Below are 18,085 nucleotides of genomic sequence, written 5' to 3'. Positions count from 1 at the left end.
TTTGAAAATCAGTGTATACTACAGCCACACCCCTGTAATTTACTCAATAAAAAAAGATTGAGTAGTTTGGAGTGGGACATGGAGGAGGGACAAGTGTAAGTAAGTGAGGAGTAGTGATTAATTTGACATGGTAAAATTAATTGGTCCTCCGTTCCTGGAGGTGGATGGGACCTCGTAGGCTGTACCGGTGTGTCAGATTTTCGCGTTTCCCTTTTCTCCACCCCTCATTTTCAAAACAAACCTTTCTTACACTGTCATTATACTCACATCTCTTTGCTTCACTCACCTATTTTCATTACACATTTATATACCCAAACATTCATCATTCTGTCAAAACCTAACTTTTTCATTTACAATTCTCAGGTTATACTTATATCAACTTATACTTTTGTAACAATATTTACACATACATATGTCATGCGTTTGGATATGCATTGTGTAATGCGTTATGCATGTGCAGAAAGTATTCTGTTACTAAATTATCCATTTACTCCTTTTTTTTTAACTTAATTATCAGATCTCATTATCTCATGTGTTAATGCTGTGTGTTTATTTCATTCTGTTACAATTTATTATCAATAGTAGTAGCTCTAAGCTTAAACATATTTACTTACTTAACATTTTATTTTTAACAGTGGCTATGCTCATGCTCATGCTCATGCTCATGCTCATGCCTAAACCGACACCACCCACTGCCTTATCGCTACAGCTTGCACAATTCGTGTGAACAACTGTTTCGTAATTAAGGTGGCTTTATTGTTTTCTTCATAGGCCATTTGGGTTCAAGGTAGTTATATGATTTTTCTTTGATTTGGCATTCTTTAAGTTCTTTCAGATTCTTCTGCTGAATTTTGGGTATGCGAGGCCGTCAAGGTGACATCTACTCTGCATACAAGCGTGTAGCTTCGCGAGATCATCTCAGTGCCATTGACAGAGAACAAGATTTAGGTATCTCTAATACGGAATTTGTTTCAGTAGTATTCCATGTTTTATGTTACTAAATATGTTTGATTTTTTTCAGTGTGTTGCCTTTTACTTCATGAATTTTATTTCTGTTTCAGATTATAGTATCTTCTTTTTGTAATGGTGAGGAATTAAACACTATAGTTTGAATTATTATATAGTTTTTTATTAACAAATTAGTTTATATTAGTTTCTAGTGAGTCTGATGAAATGTGCAAGTGATTTGTATAGAATTTTAAACTTTTGCACGATTTTCACTCTAATAATAATTCTTTATGATGGTGGAACTGATTTTTTGTAGAGAATTTTGGAAATTCCCAGAATTTTGCTGGGGCAAACTTGGGAAAATTAGGAAACCCTTCATGGAAGCACTCTCTGCCGCATGTACTGGTGGCAACTATTTCGTCATTGTTATTTGGTTACCATATCGGGTATATGTTTAATCATTGGAATTTATTTCTCTATTTTTTTGGACTTCTAGGTATTGCACAATTTGAGTATTCTGATTATCTTTTTTTTCTGTCATTTCATTTTAATTTGTTCAGAGTGGTTAATGATACTCTCGAAAGCATGTCAATAGACCTTGGTTTTAGCGGGGATGTTCTCTCAGAAGGTACTTATTGTTATGGAATTTACCTTTTCCAGTTTTATTATTAGCTTGTCTGTTTTTTTATGTTTTTTGACGCCATTAATCACGGTTATATGTTTCAAATGAAGGTCTAGTGGTAAGTACTTGCCTAGGGGGTGCATTTCTTGGATCTATTTTTAGTGGTTCAATTGCAGACGGGATTGGCCGTCGAAGGACATTCCAGTTATGTGCTTTTCCAATGATAATTGGCGCTTCAATCAGGTGATTCACATTCCATATTCCGTTATTCGGCAGTAGAACCTGCTTTTCGGCAAAATATAGTAGAATTCTACGATGATATCCGTCTACCCACCAAATGTCCTGTACACCAGTTTGAATAATTTGAAGATATATATATATATACTGTATATATAATGATCAGCAGTGAGGATGACTTTTTTTGATAAATATTTAAAACATGTGGTTATGAATATGCAATTTTAAGTTATGTATTAATACCAAGAGTTCAACCATTCTTCTGACTGCTTATTGTGTGTTTGACATTGTCTTCTCAGACCTTTGAAGCAGTTATCTTGCTTTTCCAACTAAAAGCGCTTTGTCAAAGCATAAATGCTTCCCTATTAAGCTGGAATTTCAAGGAAAAAAGATTTCCACAACTTATAAGAAAATGATTTTACTTATATTAAGTAAAGGAATGACATTAACCATCAAAACAATTTTCAGAAAATAACTGTGCTTGCCTCTCTTTAATATTCAACTTAAAAATATTATCATGTACTATTAACCAAACACTTGTAAGATTTCTTTCACAACACTTTACTTCTTATCAGGTACTGTTGGTGACAACATAGTCAAATTGACCAACAACACTTCATTTTGGGCCAAAAACATGCAATATTTAAAAAATATCAATGGCTCCAATTCCTGGTTCATGTTGGCCAGTTTCAGTCTCAGCCAAAATTGTAGGAATCTAGTATATGCATATTACTAACAATTTTTTCCTCTAGAAGAGTTCTACAAATTTTACATATAGTTTGCACATTTTGATTTAAATATTATGGGTTTGGAAAGGGTGGGATTAGAGAGAAACAACATACGTCTGCTTTCAGTTACTTCTTCATGCTGAACGAATATTTAATTTGTGTACTATTGCTATCCCCCTCAGACGTTGTTGTGAGACTTATCTTATCAGCATGACTTCAAACACAGTGCCACAACGAGTACACTGCATGGTATGCTTCTTGGAAGGCTGTTAGTTGGAACAGGAATGGGTCTTGGACCACCTGTTGCTGCACTCTATGTTGCGGAGGTATCTAAAATAGCTGTGAATTTTTTTAAAATTTATAAATGCTATAAACGTCTAACTACATTTTTCTTATAACCTAAAGTTTCGGTCTCCTTTATTTCATTATCAGGCCTCACCATCATTTGTAAGGGGTACTTATGGGAGCTTTACTCAGATTGCGTCATGTCTTGGGCTAATGGCGTCCCTTTGTATTGGGATTCCAGCTAAGGATGTCGTGGGATGGTAAGAAGCATAACATGGAAATGAATATTAAAAAAGAATCACACCTTATAGTCAATTATTAATACTAGTATGCTTATTATTATCTCCTAGTGTCTGTTTTCAACTTAATCTATGTCATTTGGAATTTTTATCAACTACTAATGATTTAGGTGGCGAGTTTGCTTTTGGGTGTCGACTGTTCCTGCTGTATTACTTGCCTTATTAATGGAGTTCTGTGCGGAGAGTCCTCATTGGCTTTTTAAGGTGATCAAATCATTTTAAATTACCTGTAGAGATCCACTTTTTAATTTCAGTCAAGTAATATTGTGATAGAACTCAAATGCAAATGTTTACTTCGAGTGCAGCACAGTGTAGATTATATTTGTAATTTTGGTGCATTTAATGGATACAGTATATTTTCTGCTTGTGTACTTGCTTTGTACTAGACACAACATATCAGAATTGTAGTTGAAAGAGAATGAGAAAGATATTTATTAAGAAAAATGCTGTTAACAGTCATATATATGTAATCCTCCTCCCTGTCCTCATGCTTTATGGTTCAAGGGATTCAGCCAATTAATCATTATTATATTATCCCAGAAAAAGTTACAGTATCACCCAGCTCATAAAATCTTAGAAATATCTACCCTTCAACAATTTCTTTGAATATTTACTAAAGAGCTTTAGTTAAGGGGTTATCTTACCGCTACTATATGAAATGGCCGTGATTCTGAGTCTTAGTGGATGCTCTGTTTGCTACGCACATTGGGAGAGTCCATATTGGTAGAACTTATCATGTACCTATGATGACCTTAATCCCTGTGAAGTTGTAATGTAATACTAACAACAGTAAATAGATTTGTTTGTTGGAATATGCATGGCATTAATATAATTCATTCCCGTGTTCAAGTACTGACCTTATAATTGCAGCAAACATTTTTCCCCTTCTACAAATGCTACTGACTCTCCACTAGTTTGTTCAGCTACAATATAATGAAATAATACTGAGAGTGCAATTTAATATTGTTCTATATTTTTAAATGATAATTTAATATGTTATATGATATGTGAGTTATTGTACTGTTGTTCCTGGATTTAATGCAGAGAGGGAAAAGTGCTGAAGCCGAAATTGAATTTGAGAAGCTTCTGGGCGGAGGAGGGCATGTCAAAGTTGCAATGGCGGATCTTTCCAAATTAGATAAAGGAGATGAAGCAGATGTTAAGTTCTCAGAGCTGATTTGCGGCCGTCACTATAAAAGTCTGCTTTCTTTACTCAATTTTAACTAGAATTTCGTAATCTGTTTCTATTTGCTTGTTTTGCTTTAGGTGAAATAACACATCTGTTGATTTCCCAGTTGTTTTCATTGGGTCGGCCCTTTTTGCTTTACAACAGCTATCTGGTATAAATGCCGTGTTCTATTTCTCTTCGACTGTCTTTAAAGGTGCGGGAGTTCCCTCAGACATAGCAAACATATGTGTAGGAATTATCAATCTTTTGGGTAAGTAAAGTGTCAAGATGTCAGACATTCCCAGATGTTCTTCTATAAGCTTCTTACTGTAACTTTTCAGGGTCCATCGTTGCAACAATTTTAATGGATAAACTAGGAAGAAGGGTGCTCCTTGTTGGCAGCTTTCTGGGAATGGCAAGTACAATCTTCTAGTCTTACATAATACTACTTAATCATGTTTAGATACATCAGTTTTCTCTTTTCGGGTGCGATGCAATTTTTAAGATCTTAGTATCATGACAATGCTAAATATTTTACATTAGGCAATCAAGCATGGTGGTTGCATAGTTATAAGAGCAAGTCCAATGCATACCTATATCTAGTCTTATAGCTATAATATGAGACCAAAATCATAAAACTCAACTCCAATGCATAGGTATAAATGGATGGATAAATGCATAAATGGATACTTAGTCCTATATATAAGACCAAAGATGACTATAGCCATTCTTGACACATCATCAAATAACTAATAATGGAGTGCAAAGAGGTCCACTTTAAATTAAAGTGAATGAGTTGGATATAATGTTAGTTAAATATAGAAATTTTTGGTTGTAAAATAGAACTACCATTGGAGTGCAAGAGCTATTTTGGCACCAAAAAACACTTTTTGGTGCCAAATTATAGCAATGGCTATAGCCATTTTACATCTAGCACTGGACTTGCTCTAACTTGTAAGAACCTGGGTGTATTTGATATTTAACTGCAATTAACATCAGCATTGTTGTTGTGGAGAAATCTCTCTTGCTATTATATTTCAAATGTTTATTTCATTAATTTTTTATCATTGATATCCATCAACTGGAAGTATCTTAAGCTGAACAACCAATTTGTAGTACATATTTGATTTACATTTGTGACTGTTATAAATAATGCGGACGTCATCTTTGCCTTTTGTTCAGGCTATTTCAATGGGATTCCAGGTAATTGCCGCGAGTGGTTTGGTCTCAGGCTCTGGAGTATATCTATCTGTTGGTGGAATGATGCTGTAAGTAGTCTTTACCCTTGGTGGTCAAATGCTTTATGTAGGCACACAATCACTTCAAACTTGACAATAACATTAAAATGCGTCAAAACCCTAAACTTGCTGTTGATGAAAATGAATCTGCGCCTACCTATATTAGTGGATGTTGATACACCAGGCTTCCAAGTTTGGATCTAGTAATAAGTAGCATCCTTGTCCCTTGAGGCTAGTAGAACTCCAATAGGAAATTTCAGTAATTCACAGATGTTGTACTGACATATTCGTTGGATCCTCAGTGAGCGTCATTCTCAAGCTTAGTTGGTAGTAGGTCAATTTTACAGAATCATCTGCATAGAATGTCTAAAGTAAATCAAATCCACGTAGAAAGTGGTGACTAATATCTTAGAATAAGATGATTATGGTTTTGAGCAGATGAAAACTACTGTTGCAAGTTAAACCATCTATTTTCATATAATCAAGAACTTTTGCCACAAATATGCAGGTTTGTCTTGACATTTTCTTTGGGTGCTGGGCCTGTTCCTGGAATTCTGTTGCCAGAAATGTTTCCCGTCCGCATTAGAGCTGCAGCTATGGCTATCTGCATGTCTGTGCATTGGGTAATTTTGTTTTGTTAAACATATGCACGCGTACTTCTCCTGTTGTTGCTTAATTGTTATCCCAAGTTGATTGTTTCTTCTTGACTTAGCTGTGCTCCCGAGATTTTTTGGGAGAGAAGAGAAGAGAAGAGATGGGAGGAGAAGAGAAGAGGAATAGTAGAAGAAAATAAATCAATAGTGTGCTCCCGAGTTTGTGTAAAAAAGGAGAGAAAGTGACAAAAAAAGAAGGTAATATGAGAGGATCTTTCCAAATCTTCCCATTTTTGGGAAGAAAGTTTTGGGGGAAAGTTATTAGGAAATTTTCTATCCCGATCATTTCTCTTCTCTCGCCAAAAAACTCGGGAGCACGTCTCGGAAGGAAAATTTTAAAATTATCCTTTCTCTTCTCTTCTCTTCTCTTCATTTTCAAACTCTGGAGCACAACGATTTCCTCGACAGAGAAGGAAATTACTTCTTGCCCGACAACTTTCTTTACTTTCCTCTGGATGTCTAGACTTGAGATCTTTTAATTTTTTTTAGTTCAAAGCAATGATTTACAGTGATTTCCTTTACATGAAGTGATGCCTGTTATCAATATGTGCCATTGGGTTTTTGCTTACTTTCGCTTGCATAGTTTGTTTCTTTAAACCTTGAAATATCTGAACTCTAATGTGCTTAATTATTATTGGCAATGCAGGCAATCAATTTCCTTATTGGCCTGTTGTTTCTGCGGTTGTTGGAGCAACTTGGCCCTCAAGTGCTATATACTATATTTGCATCATTTTGCTTGTTAGCGGTGCTTTTTGCGAACAAGCATATAGTAGAAACCAAAGGAAAAACACTCCAAGAAATTGAAATTGCACTTCTTCCGGCCATCTAGTAGTATGTTCTTATATCAAATTGTTTGCCAAGGCAATCCTTGCACCAAATTTTGGTTTGTGCAATCTGAAACGGCAGAATGTTTAGTATATCTATACCATGATCACCTAGATTACAGAAAATATTGATACTAGTTTGTTGATGTTGATTTTTTGTATCTCATTTTTTAATTCTATAGATATACTTTCCTAGTCAAGGTGATTTTATTCTGCGGTGAACTTGTGTTGCCACTGAAAGAACAAAGGTGCTTTGATCAGGGGCAGGGCAGTCCTACTAAATGTTTGGGATATTTATTACATTTCGTTGTGCTAAGAAAAAAGTGCCTATAAAAAAAAACTGTTGCAAAAATCAATTTTTTTGGTAATATTTATAGTATATTTATTTACTGAAAATTAATTTTTATAGTGATGTAAATATACTTAATTTAAAAATAGTAAGAGGCCAAAAACACTCCAAAAAAAGTTGTAAATTTACCGCTCACACATGGATGCAAACACTTCAAATATATTTAATATTAATTGAATTTTTATTTTATATTTAATAATTTATTCATAATGTGCGGATCAAGAATAAATGATACCGATTATCAAACTTAAAAAATCGGATCAGTGCTTATTTTAAACCGTAAAAGATTAATAGAGAATAAATCGGAAATTTTTAGAATCATAATTACTGTTATAAACCTTGACTGAAAATATTAGTTATGTTAAAATATTTGAATAAAAAATAAACTGATTGTCAAAGCGTATCGAGGAAGTCTCTCAAATCTTACCAAGGAAGACTTGTAAAGCTTATCGAGGAAGTTTTGTAATACTTAATGAAGAAGATTTGAATAGTTTACTTAGTAAGCCTTGTAAACCAACTACTATAAAGTATAGGAGAATAGAAGATGGAGAGAAAGTTGTGTCGAGGCTTACTAAGTAAGCTATTCAAATCTTCTTCATTAAGTATTACAAAACTTCCTCGATAAGCTTTACAAGTCTTCCTTGGTAAGATTTGAGAGACTTCCTCGATACGCTTTGACAATCACTTTATTTTTTATTCAAATATTTTAACACTTTCCCTTGATTGTCAAATGCGAGTTATTGCAAAGATTGACTGCCTCGTTAAAACCTTGCAAGGAAAAACCCAGTGGGATAAAAACCTTGATGAAGGAAAAAGAGTACAGCCTCCCCCTGAATAAAATGTCTCACATTTTGACATTTTGATGTAGCAAACTTTTTAACCTCCGCATACCCATATTATTTCTTAGCTTCTCAAATGTTGATGTAGGTAGTGACTTTGTAAGTATATCCGCCAGATTATCGCATGAGCGAACTTGTTGAATATCAATATCACCATTTTCTTGAAGTTCATGAGTGTAGAAGAATTTTGGCAATATGTGTTTTGTTCGATCCCCTTTAATATATCCTTCCTTAAGTTGTTTGATGCAGGCCGAGTTATCCTCGAATAAAACTGTAGGACTGTCTGAAATACTTGATAATCCACATGATTCTCGAATATGTTGAATGACCGACCTTAGCCAAATACATTCTCTGCTTGCTTCATGAATTGCTAGTAACTCTGCGTGGTTTGATGAAGTTGCGGCCATAGTCTGTTTTGTAGACTTCCAAGAGATAGCAGTATCACAATATGTAAATAGGTAACCTGTTTGTGATCGCCCAAAATGAGGGTCTGACATGTATCCAGCATCTGCATATCCAACTAGCCGTGATCTTGAATTGTTTGGGAAGAATAGTCCAAGATCGATTGTCCCTCGAAGATATCTGAATATATGTTTTATTCCATCCCAATGTCTTTTAGTAGGGTCAGAACTAAATCTTGCCAACAAGTTCACTGCAAATGCAATATCAGGCCGTGTGTTGTTTGCAAGATACATGAGAGCGCCAATTGCACTGAGATATGGAACTTCAGGTCCAAGAGTCTCTTCATCTTGTTTTCTAGGACGGAAAGGATCTTTTTCAACCTCGAGTGATCGAACAACCATTGGTGTGGTTAGTGGATGAGTTTTGTCCATGTAGAACCGATCAAGAATCTTTTCAGTGTAGTTTGATTGATGAACAAATATTCCTGAACATAAGTGCTCCACCTGTATACCTAAACAAAATCTTGTCCTTCCAAGATCTTTCATTTCAAACTCATTTTTCAAATAGTTAGCAGCATTAGTAATATCTTCAGTAGTACCGATAATATTCAAATCATCCATATATACAACAATAATAACAAAACCAGTTGATGATTGTTTAATAAAAATGCAAGGACACACTTGATTATTAACATATCCATCATTCAATAAGTACTCACTAAGCCTGTTGTACCACATACGACCAGATTGTTTCAAACCATAAAATGATCGTTGTAATTTAACAGAATATAAATGTCGAGGCTTAGTGTCCTCAATATTTAACCCTTCAGGAATTTTCATATAAATATCACTATCAAGTGATCCAATAGGTATGCTGTCACAACGTCCATCAAACGTGTTTCCAGTTTTTCCATACAAGCCATACCCATTAGAAAACTAAAAGTAACTACATCCATCACAGGAGAGTATGTTTCCTGGTAATCAAAACCAGGTCTTTGAGAGAATCCCTGGGCTACTAGCCGGACCTTATATCTCACAATTTCATTCCTTTCATTTCGTTTTCGTATAAACACCCATCTATTCCCGACAGGGACTACACCAGCTGGTGTTTGGACTGCAGGTCCAAATACATTTCTCTTGCGTAATGATTGCAATTCTTCTTGAATCGCAATTTTCCATTTTGGCCAATCATCTCGGTGTCGACACTCTTCCACACTTTGTGGTTCAGGATCGGAGTTCATAATAATATCAGATGCCACGGAAAAAGCATATACATCATCAACCTCAACACTCCCACAATCCAGTAATTTCGCGTTATGGACATAATTCATTGAGATCTCATAATTTTCAGGTACCTTTGCTTCCGTGGAAGCATTTGCCACTTCTGGGGCATGTGCCATTTCTGGGGCAACATTCTCTTCTGGAGACAATCCCAAGTCTGGGAGTTTTGTTACAGCCACTTCAGGGGCTTGAACCTCTTCAGGAGGAAATACCACTTCTGGGGTATTTTATGAAACTTTTGCCACTTCTGGGGCAATTCAAATCAATTTCTGTTTTCGTGGTACAACATCTTTCGCACCAATAGGTCTACCACGCTTCTGGCGTGGCTTTGAATCACTAATCAATTCTCCAGGAATTGATTTCTTAGTAGGGATTTCAACTCGTGCCGGAGCATTAACAGCAGGTATATGTGACCTTATAATATGTCTAGAGTCACTAAAGGCATCCGGCATATGATTAGCAATATTTTACATATGAATACTTCTTTGAACTTCAGCTTCACATTGAGTAGTACGTGAATCAATAGAATTTAATCCTGATGCATTCCATGATATTTCGGAATTTAATTTATGCAAATCATTATCTCCCCCTAATTTAGGGAACATGGTTTCATCAAAATGACAATCAGCATAGCGAGCAGTAAAAACATCACCAGTTAATGGTTCCAGATATCTTATAATAGATGGAGAATCAAAATCAACATATATACCAATTCTTCTTTGAGATCCCATTTTATTTCTTTGTAATGGTGATATAGGAACATACACAGCACAACCAAAAACTTTTAAATGAGATATATTAGGTACTTGACCAAGAACTAATTCTTGAGGGGATTGTTTGTGGTAAGCAGAAGGCCTTATTCTAATTATATTTGCAGCATGAAGTATTGCATGACCCCAAACAGATATAGGTAACTTTGCCCTTAGGAGTAAGGGACGGACAATAAGTTGAAGTCTTTTAATTAAGGATTCTGCTAAACCATTTTGTGTATGTACGTGAGCCACCGGGTGTTCGACTGAGATTCCCAATGACATACAATATTCATTAAAAGTTGCAGATGCAAATTCAGCAGCATTATCTAGTCGGATTGATTTAATGGGATGGTCAGGAAATTGAGCTCGGAGTTTAATTATTTGGGCAAGTAATTTGGCAAAGGCTGTATTTCGGGTTGTAAGTAGACATACATGAGACCATCGAGTTGACGCATCAATTAAAACCATAAAGTACCTAAATGGGCCAGAAGATGGATGTATAGGACCACAAATGTCACCTTGAATTCTTTCTAAGAATTTCGGGGACTCGGTTTGAAGCTTAACTGGGGATGGTCGGACAATAAGTTTTCCTAAGGAACATGCTGAACAATGAAGTTCATCTTGGGATATTATCTTTTGAGTTTTAAGAGGATGTCCCACATAATTTTCAATGATACGACGCATCATAGATACTCCTGGATGACCGAGTCTTTCGTGCCAAAGGGAAAATAGTTTTGGGTTTATGACTTTGGGGATGTTGACACTATGAGATTCAAGAACTCGTATACTTGTAACATATAATCCTGAAGAAATCGAGTGGAATTTTTCTAGGACCCTTTTATTGTCAACGGTGTTTGAGGTGATGAGAAGGTATTCTTTTTCATTCTCATTAATAGTTTCAACGTGAAACCCGTTAAGATGGATATCTTTAAAACTCAGTAGGTTTCTAGTTGACTTGCTAGAGTATAGAGCCTCTTGTATGTGTATGTGTGTCTTATTTGGTAGAAGAAAACTAGCTTTCCCAAAACCTTCTATTATATTTGATGTACCCGATACCTTCCAGACATGTGAGTTGGTTTTAGTCAACTGTGAGAAGTATTTCTGACTCTGTAAAATAGTGTGTGTGGTTGCGCAGTCAACAATGCATATATCTTCCATCTCTATACATATATAAACGAAAAACATCTATATTAAAAACAAACCGAGTACATAGAACAACAACATGAAACAAGTACATAAAATGAGTACATAAGTAAAATACAAAGAAAATAAGTAAAGCATGACAATACATATAAAGTCTAGTCGTCTAAACCATAATAAAGATTAGCATCAGTGTCTATTTCATTTGAGGCCTTATTGACTGGTTCATTAACTAGATTATAATTAGCGAAGTTGGTTTCTACTCTCTTTCCATTATTCCTTTTGGATGACTCGTAGAGATCAACAAGATGTTTGGGTGTGCGACAAGTACGTTGTCAGTGCCCCTCAGATCCGCACCTATGACAGATGCCTCGGTTCTCTCCTTCTTGGGGCGTCTTTCTTTTATTTGGCACTTCACGTTGCCATTTCTGGTGGCCAGAGTTGTAACCATCACGTTGCCACTTCAGGTGGCCAGAATGATATTGATTGTGAAACCGACCACGAAAATTTCCACGTCCACGGTTTCGTCCATAACCCCGTCCTCCTCTATGCCCTTTCCCACGTTTATTCTTCAGGAATGACGTGTTATGTACTTCAGGTAACTGGGCAGAGCCTGTGGGACGTATCTGATGATTTTTCAGTAGCAACTCATTATTCTTTTCAGCCACAAGAAGGAGAGATATCAACTCGCCATATTTCTGAAAATTACGCTCCCTATATTGTTGAGCCAGGATCATAGTGTTGGGGTGAAAGGTTGAGAGAGTCTTTTCAATCATTTCAGGATCAGTAATATTTTCACCACATAAAATTAATTTTGAGCTTATCTTGAAAAGATCATAATTATATTCAGCTACAGATATGAAATCTTGTAACCTCAAATTAATCTAGTCATATCGGGCAGATGGCAAGTGAACAAGTTTTTGGTGATCAAATCTATCCTTGAGATTATTCCAAAGGGTGAGTAGATTTTTGGTAGTGAGGTATTCAGATTTTAGATCTTCGTGGATGTGATGACTAAGAAAGATAATCGCTTTTGCATTTTGTTCAACATTTGGGATCTTTTCCGAGTCAATAGTATCTTTTAGGCCATTAGCACTAAGGTGTAATTCCGCATCAAGGACCCATGACAAATAATTATTTCCGGAAACATCCAAGGCAACAAACTCTAATTTTGCAAGATTCGCCATTCTGAATAGATTTTAAATAAGATATAATATGTCACATAATATTTAAACAGGCAAGTTGAAATAATAACTTTATACAAAAGTTACGACGGCATAGCCGACCAGAAAACTTTTGATTATTACTTGACGGCAGCGCCATCTTTATAGTAGTATTACTTGACGACATAACCATCTTTATAGATTTCAATCAGTAACATAAATATGTAATAATATTTAGAAGAAAATGAGGAAAAGAAAACGTACATCTTTTATGAAATAGTTTTAGTTGATAGGGACTCGTGGGTCATAATAAGTCGTAGCTCTTTCGAGAATAAAACTTCAGCTGGCAGAGACTCGTGCTGATAACGTGTTATAAACCTTGACTGAAAATATTAGTTATGTTTAATGTAGAGGAAGTATAGGAGAATAGAAGATGGTGAGAAAGTTTTGTCGTATTTCATTAGCTAAATAAGCTATTTATAGTAGTTGGTTTACCAAACTTACTAAATAAGCTATTCAAATCTTCTTCATTAAGTATTACAAAACTTCCTCGATAAGCTTTACAAGTCTTCCTCGATAAGCTTTACAAGTATTCCTTGATAAGATTTGAGAGACTTTCTAGATACGTTTTGACAATCACTTTATTTTTTATTCAAATATTTTAACAATTACAAAGTTTTTGCACATGAGGAAGTTTGAACTCATATTTCCGGAAAAGAAAGTTTAAAGTCCTTTCATTTGATTTGTTATTACTTGGTTTGGAAATTATGAGTTTGTAATTGGGCCTTTCAGGCTTCAGCATTGACATAAATTTCAAATCTGAATCCGCAAAACTACAACATAAATAGAAAGGCGCCAGAAATTACATTTTACTGGTCTTGTTCCAACTACATATATCGTCAGCATCTACTGCGGTAACTTCCTCTTATCCTTATGCTCTTCATTAATTTATGAATACATATGTAATTTAGCTACATTATTCATTTTATTATTCAATCAAACTAAAATACAGCGTTTTAGTTCATCATATTCCATGGGCTTGTAATCTGTTTGATGAAATGCCTGAAAGAGAATGATTATGAAATTGTTGAAGTTTGATATGTTTTCTTGTATTTACTGAAAATATTTGAAGTTATAAATGTTTTCCAGGGATGGAAAGCGAACAGGACAATGTCGTGAATTCGCAGGTGGTGGATGCTCGGGCAAGAAACATCAGTCATAATGTTCGGTGCACTGAGTGTGGTAGTCAATCTATTGAAGATTCGCAGGCTGATATAGCTGTTCTCCTTAGAAAGGTATGCCTTCTTTTGAATTCTTTAGTTACTTTGAATTGTATTGGCCACGTTTTATGATGTTTATGAAGCTTGACGGCCATTTAGTTTGTGTTATTTTAGGACTTTCCTAGAAGTGCCTTCATTTTAAGGTGCATATATCAACCAAAGATAGACTTGCGACTTGATTTTATCACTTCCCTTTGGACATAAGTTACTAGAGTAAATCCTTTTGGACCCAAATTTCATTTTGTTGTAATCATTCAATACATTATAGATAGGAGTGTTGATGCTCATTTTTGTACTGGTGGGAACTCCACATAGTGCTGCAAAACGACGAATCTTTAGGGATTTGGTCATTGCCCCCCCCCCCCTCTGCGTAATAATCACTAATTGTATAGAATATTGGGTTAAATTGTAGAGCTAGAGCAATTGGAGTTATGTTAAGAATGGAAAATCTCCGTGGTAATTTGTTAATAAATTCATATGATAGTAACAAGTGGTCTGGGCTGGAATCAGGTAGTTTGCTTATGCTGTGGGCATGAATGGGTGCCCAAATGTAATAACAAGGGGAAAGTGATGAAATTTCGATTGGGAATTTGAAATTTTATAGTTTCATGTATGAGTATGTAATGGAAATTACATATTGTGAGTATGTTTAACTTGATCACAAGTCTTCAATCATCAAATTAGGCGTTGAACTTAGACTCTGTGTCGGCCTGCTCAATTTCTTTTTCAGTTGAGAAAATTTTTTAACACCAAATCTCGTATATACTCATCTGTATATTTTTTTCAGTTAATTCGTGATGAAATTAAAGCTGGGAAAAGTGACAAGGACATATACAAAAAGCTTGAGGAAGATTACGGGGAAACAGTACTTTATGCTCCAAAGTTTGATATGCAGACTGCAGCCTTATGGCTATCTCCAGTAAGTTTAGGACGATCACTTCCTATTTTCAATTGATATCTAAAATTTAACTTCAAAATATCAAAGAGGTTCTAGTGCATGCTAACTTCAAAATATCAAAGAGGTTCTAGTGCATGCTTTAATAAGTTGTTTTGGAACAGCTTATAGTTGCTGGTGCTGCGGGAGGAATTTGGGCTTACAACAAGCACAGACAAAGGACCAATGTGCACATAATGGCCTTAAACCTTGTTAGAGGAGTCTCATTGACCCCCAAAGAGAAGCAAACAATGCTAGAGCTCCTTGCACCTACCGACCTGAATAGAGCTACATCAACTCCTTCCTCCCCTTGGTGGAGAAGATGGCTTCACCAGTGATGTGGATCATGTCAGATGCATTTTGCTATAAACGCAGCCGTCAGAACCTAAGATAACTAAATTTATGAATGTGGATACGTTTATACTACTAGTTGAGGAGTACTCATAGGATGGCTTCTGAAGACAAGCAATTATGCATATTTTGTGTATTTCCGCTGAAGAATTATATATTGTTTGCTCTGTAATGGCATCGACTGCCAAAACTATGAGCTGTAAAATTATTAGCCAATTTCATGTTCGGATAAATTTTATTTAAAGCGGCTACAGACTACAGTTAAAATCCCCACATTACAATTATCCCATGATTGCTCATATGGACATGTATGCTTATTCCCCGTTTTTGTAATTGTAACTGAAGTCTGTCTGATGGAAGTAACTGAAGTCTGTCTGATTGAACAGATTGTTTAGGTTGAAGCTTCACCTTGAAAAAATGTTAAAAATAATGTTTTTTTAATTTAGAATAACAAGAATATCAATTATTGTGTATGTCATAACACAGACCTTCCATGGCGGCCGTGGGCCTCGTGGCGGTGGATTGCACTCTCCTTAGATATTAGAAACTTCTTTCCTTATCGGATTTTCGTTTCCGCTATGTTCACTCTTCTCTTTCTTGGTACTCTCTCCATTCTGTTCTCCTCTCCCTTCCCATTCCTCCGTAATCTCTCTCTCTCTCTATTTCTTTTGAATGAGATCATGCTTCCCAAACTGTAGAATGATACCCAATCTAGCATTGCGTATTCTATTTTTATAAAATAAAATTACTTCGAATTACCCAATCACAAGTTGCGTATTGGCTGTTACCCCATCTCCACTTGCGTATCAGCTAATACCCCGATTCCAGATGCGTATTCCATCCGGTATTTTCCGCCAAGCTTCCCGAAAATTATTATTTTCAACATTTCACTCTTAAAAAGTGTTATTTTGCCGCTTCACCCCACCTTGACCTTCACCACTGGTCGCGATATTGTGTCATGGTAATTAATGCACTGTTTGTCATTATTCCTGGAGGTTTTTGAACAGGAGGCGTCACTCATTGATTCTAACTTAAAATTTTCTTCTCTAACAAAAAAAAAAAAATTGTCAAAACTGTGCCCAAACAACTCAACCACAATTTCCATTATGCAAATATTGATTTTGAACCTTTGTTAGTTGTTGAGCCGATCTATTCAAGTGACTTGATGCTTGACATCTTAGTAGACTTACTTGAATAACCTGTGCTGCGTCTTGAGATAATTAAGAGGCAAAGTGATTTGTAACACACCAGAGAGACTAGCTGAGTTCTTGACTTGTAATAAATCAATGCTCGGGTGAAGGCAATTTTTTTTGTCCAGGGTAGTGCGGTATTATTTTTATTCCTTGGAAATTAAGCACCACAACGAAGCATATTCAAACCTTAGGAAACAATATAATTAAAATGAAAATAATAATAAAATATAGTTTATAAACTAATGGCCTGATTATTATAGATTCTTCATTGGTAGAATGGTAGAACCTCGGGCCTCGGCTCCACGTGTCTCTAGTTTTAAAAAGGCACCGATGACGGGGTTCCCTACTTTGCTGTAAATTTAAGCACCTGTGAAAAAACAAGGGAAGATCAAATTTTGAAGAAAATTAAAGCAAGTGAAACTTCAAGAACTAATATGGCTCGATAGTAAAAACTAAAAGGACTAATGCGTATCCAGAGCACAATAATTGACGAGATAATTATACCAAAATGTTCTGCAACACAAATTGATAAGTTCAGCTTTTAAACCAATTTTGTAATAATTAGAGCTAGATGATTCCAAAATTGATAACAATCTATTGATTTTAAATGATTATTGCTGATTTTGGCTAATTTTAAATATACGCAAATTTTAGAGGAATTGTTGAATAGATATCATAGAGTCTTGCTATTTGAATAGTGATTTCTATAAATTTATCAAAATCTCTCTGATTTTGCTAAATTTTCTGAAAACACAAAATACACTATCAAATCCATCAGAATCTACAATTTTATAAAATAATTTTTTTTATGGATTTTTGAATACCACCAAGTTTTAATGGATTGTTTAAAATTCAAATTGAATACCACAAGATTTTAATGGACTTTTTAAAATCTAAATTGAATACCCTCGTATTTTAAAAACTTTTTTCAATCCTTATTGAATATCATCATATTTTAAAGAATTTTTTAGAATCCAAATTGAATATCCTAAAATTTTTAAAATTCAAAAAATTCTTTAAAATCCCAATTAAATACAGCTCTCTAAGTCGGAGGATTTTGTGAACATGTAAAAGTGGTTGAGTGTGTCAATGGACATGTTCTGACAAACCAACTTTTGCAACACTGCTTTCATAGCTCAGTTGGTTAGAGCACCCGTTTAGTAAGCGGGAGGTCTTGAGTTCAACTCTCAATGAAAGCAATTTATAGGAATTTTTTTTCCTTGATGTGCAAGATAAAGGTAGTCAAAGACTGAAAAGAGAATTAAATTCCTGCATCTATAAATAGTAAATCATACATCATCAAATAACAAACTAAACAAAACCCGCCCTGTTTAGCAAATAGCAACTCATCACATACATATGTTCTAGTATTTCACCTGTGGCACCATTTGGTCCAAGTA

The 18,085-nt window shown here is 35.2% G+C and overlaps 4 protein-coding genes and 1 non-coding gene across 8 annotated transcripts; 3 read left to right on the top strand and 2 right to left on the bottom strand.

Annotated features, from left to right (window-relative positions):
- Nucleotides 1-243: 243 nt before the first annotated feature.
- LOC141682877 (putative plastidic glucose transporter 2) lies at nt 244-7,299 on the top strand. Of its 4 annotated transcripts, none has more exons than XM_074487567.1 (15): nt 244-363; nt 636-747; nt 836-948; nt 1,265-1,394; nt 1,509-1,576; nt 1,681-1,813; nt 2,762-2,861; nt 2,968-3,080; nt 3,230-3,323; nt 4,164-4,317; nt 4,415-4,558; nt 4,629-4,706; nt 5,470-5,555; nt 6,034-6,148; nt 6,825-6,964. In XM_074487567.1, the coding sequence occupies exons 3-14, from the start codon at nt 858-860 to the stop codon at nt 6,109-6,111; spliced, it is 1,269 nt and encodes a 422-aa protein (XP_074343668.1). In that variant the 5' UTR covers nt 244-363; nt 636-747; nt 836-857; the 3' UTR covers nt 6,112-6,148; nt 6,825-6,964. The 4 variants fall into 4 exon arrangements, with proteins under 4 accessions (XP_074343668.1, XP_074343667.1, XP_074343665.1 ...); XM_074487566.1 differs by having other exon boundaries at nt 245-363; nt 4,415-4,501; nt 4,629-4,702; nt 6,825-7,299; XM_074487564.1 differs by having other exon boundaries at nt 246-363; nt 4,629-4,702; nt 6,825-7,295.
- On the bottom strand, nt 7,018-9,137 carry LOC141685572 (secreted RxLR effector protein 161-like). The gene is made up of 2 exons (XM_074490664.1): nt 8,524-9,137; nt 7,018-7,072 (listed from the first exon to the last, which is right to left on the bottom strand). Exons 1-2 carry the CDS (start codon nt 9,135-9,137, stop codon nt 7,018-7,020), a joined length of 669 nt encoding a protein of 222 aa, XP_074346765.1.
- A 2,962-nt stretch (nt 9,138-12,099) lies between these two features.
- Nucleotides 12,100-12,540, bottom strand: LOC141685571 (uncharacterized). The gene has a single exon (XM_074490663.1). The coding sequence runs from the start codon at nt 12,538-12,540 to the stop codon at nt 12,100-12,102; it is 441 nt and encodes a 146-aa protein (XP_074346764.1).
- A 1,062-nt stretch (nt 12,541-13,602) lies between these two features.
- On the top strand, nt 13,603-15,893 carry LOC141684374 (cytochrome c-type biogenesis CcmH-like mitochondrial protein). The gene is made up of 4 exons (XM_074489298.1): nt 13,603-13,841; nt 14,077-14,222; nt 14,995-15,126; nt 15,267-15,893. The coding sequence occupies exons 2-4, from the start codon at nt 14,079-14,081 to the stop codon at nt 15,477-15,479; spliced, it is 489 nt and encodes a 162-aa protein (XP_074345399.1). The 5' UTR covers nt 13,603-13,841; nt 14,077-14,078; the 3' UTR covers nt 15,480-15,893.
- A 1,917-nt stretch (nt 15,894-17,810) lies between these two features.
- TRNAT-AGU (transfer RNA threonine (anticodon AGU)) lies at nt 17,811-17,884 on the top strand. Its single transcript has one exon. It is a non-coding gene; the product is annotated as a tRNA-Thr (tRNA).
- The last annotated feature ends 201 nt before the right edge of the window (nt 17,885-18,085 follow it).

This window comes from Apium graveolens, chromosome 9 (genome assembly GCF_009905375.1).
Source record: "Apium graveolens cultivar Ventura chromosome 9, ASM990537v1, whole genome shotgun sequence".
Lineage (NCBI taxonomy): Eukaryota > Viridiplantae > Streptophyta > Magnoliopsida > Apiales > Apiaceae > Apium > Apium graveolens.
This window is presented reverse-complemented; position numbering and strand designations above follow the sequence as displayed.

Excerpts from the sequence above, each read along its gene's own strand:
- LOC141684374 (XM_074489298.1), top strand. The coding sequence starts at position 14,079 with ATGGAAAGCGAACAGGACAATGTCGTGAATTCGCAGGTGGTGGATGCT. Across the intron at positions 14,223-14,994 it reads TAGCTGTTCTCCTTAGAAAG|TTAATTCGTGATGAAATTAA; the intron begins GTATGCCTTCTT and ends TATTTTTTTCAG. Across the intron at positions 15,127-15,266 it reads CAGCCTTATGGCTATCTCCA|CTTATAGTTGCTGGTGCTGC; the intron begins GTAAGTTTAGGA and ends GTTTTGGAACAG.
- LOC141682877 (XM_074487564.1), top strand. The coding sequence starts at position 858 with ATGCGAGGCCGTCAAGGTGACATCTACTCTGCATACAAGCGTGTAGCT. Across the intron at positions 949-1,264 it reads TGACAGAGAACAAGATTTAG|AGAATTTTGGAAATTCCCAG; the intron begins GTATCTCTAATA and ends GATTTTTTGTAG. Across the intron at positions 5,556-6,033 it reads TCTGTTGGTGGAATGATGCT|GTTTGTCTTGACATTTTCTT; the intron begins GTAAGTAGTCTT and ends ACAAATATGCAG.
- LOC141685571 (XM_074490663.1), bottom strand. The coding sequence starts at position 12,540 with ATGATTGAAAAGACTCTCTCAACCTTTCACCCCAACACTATGATCCTG.
- LOC141685572 (XM_074490664.1), bottom strand. The coding sequence starts at position 9,137 with ATGAAAGATCTTGGAAGGACAAGATTTTGTTTAGGTATACAGGTGGAG. Across the intron at positions 7,073-8,523 it reads AGAGAATGTATTTGGCTAAG|ATTGCACAAACCAAAATTTG; the intron begins GTCGGTCATTCA and ends CTGCCGTTTCAG.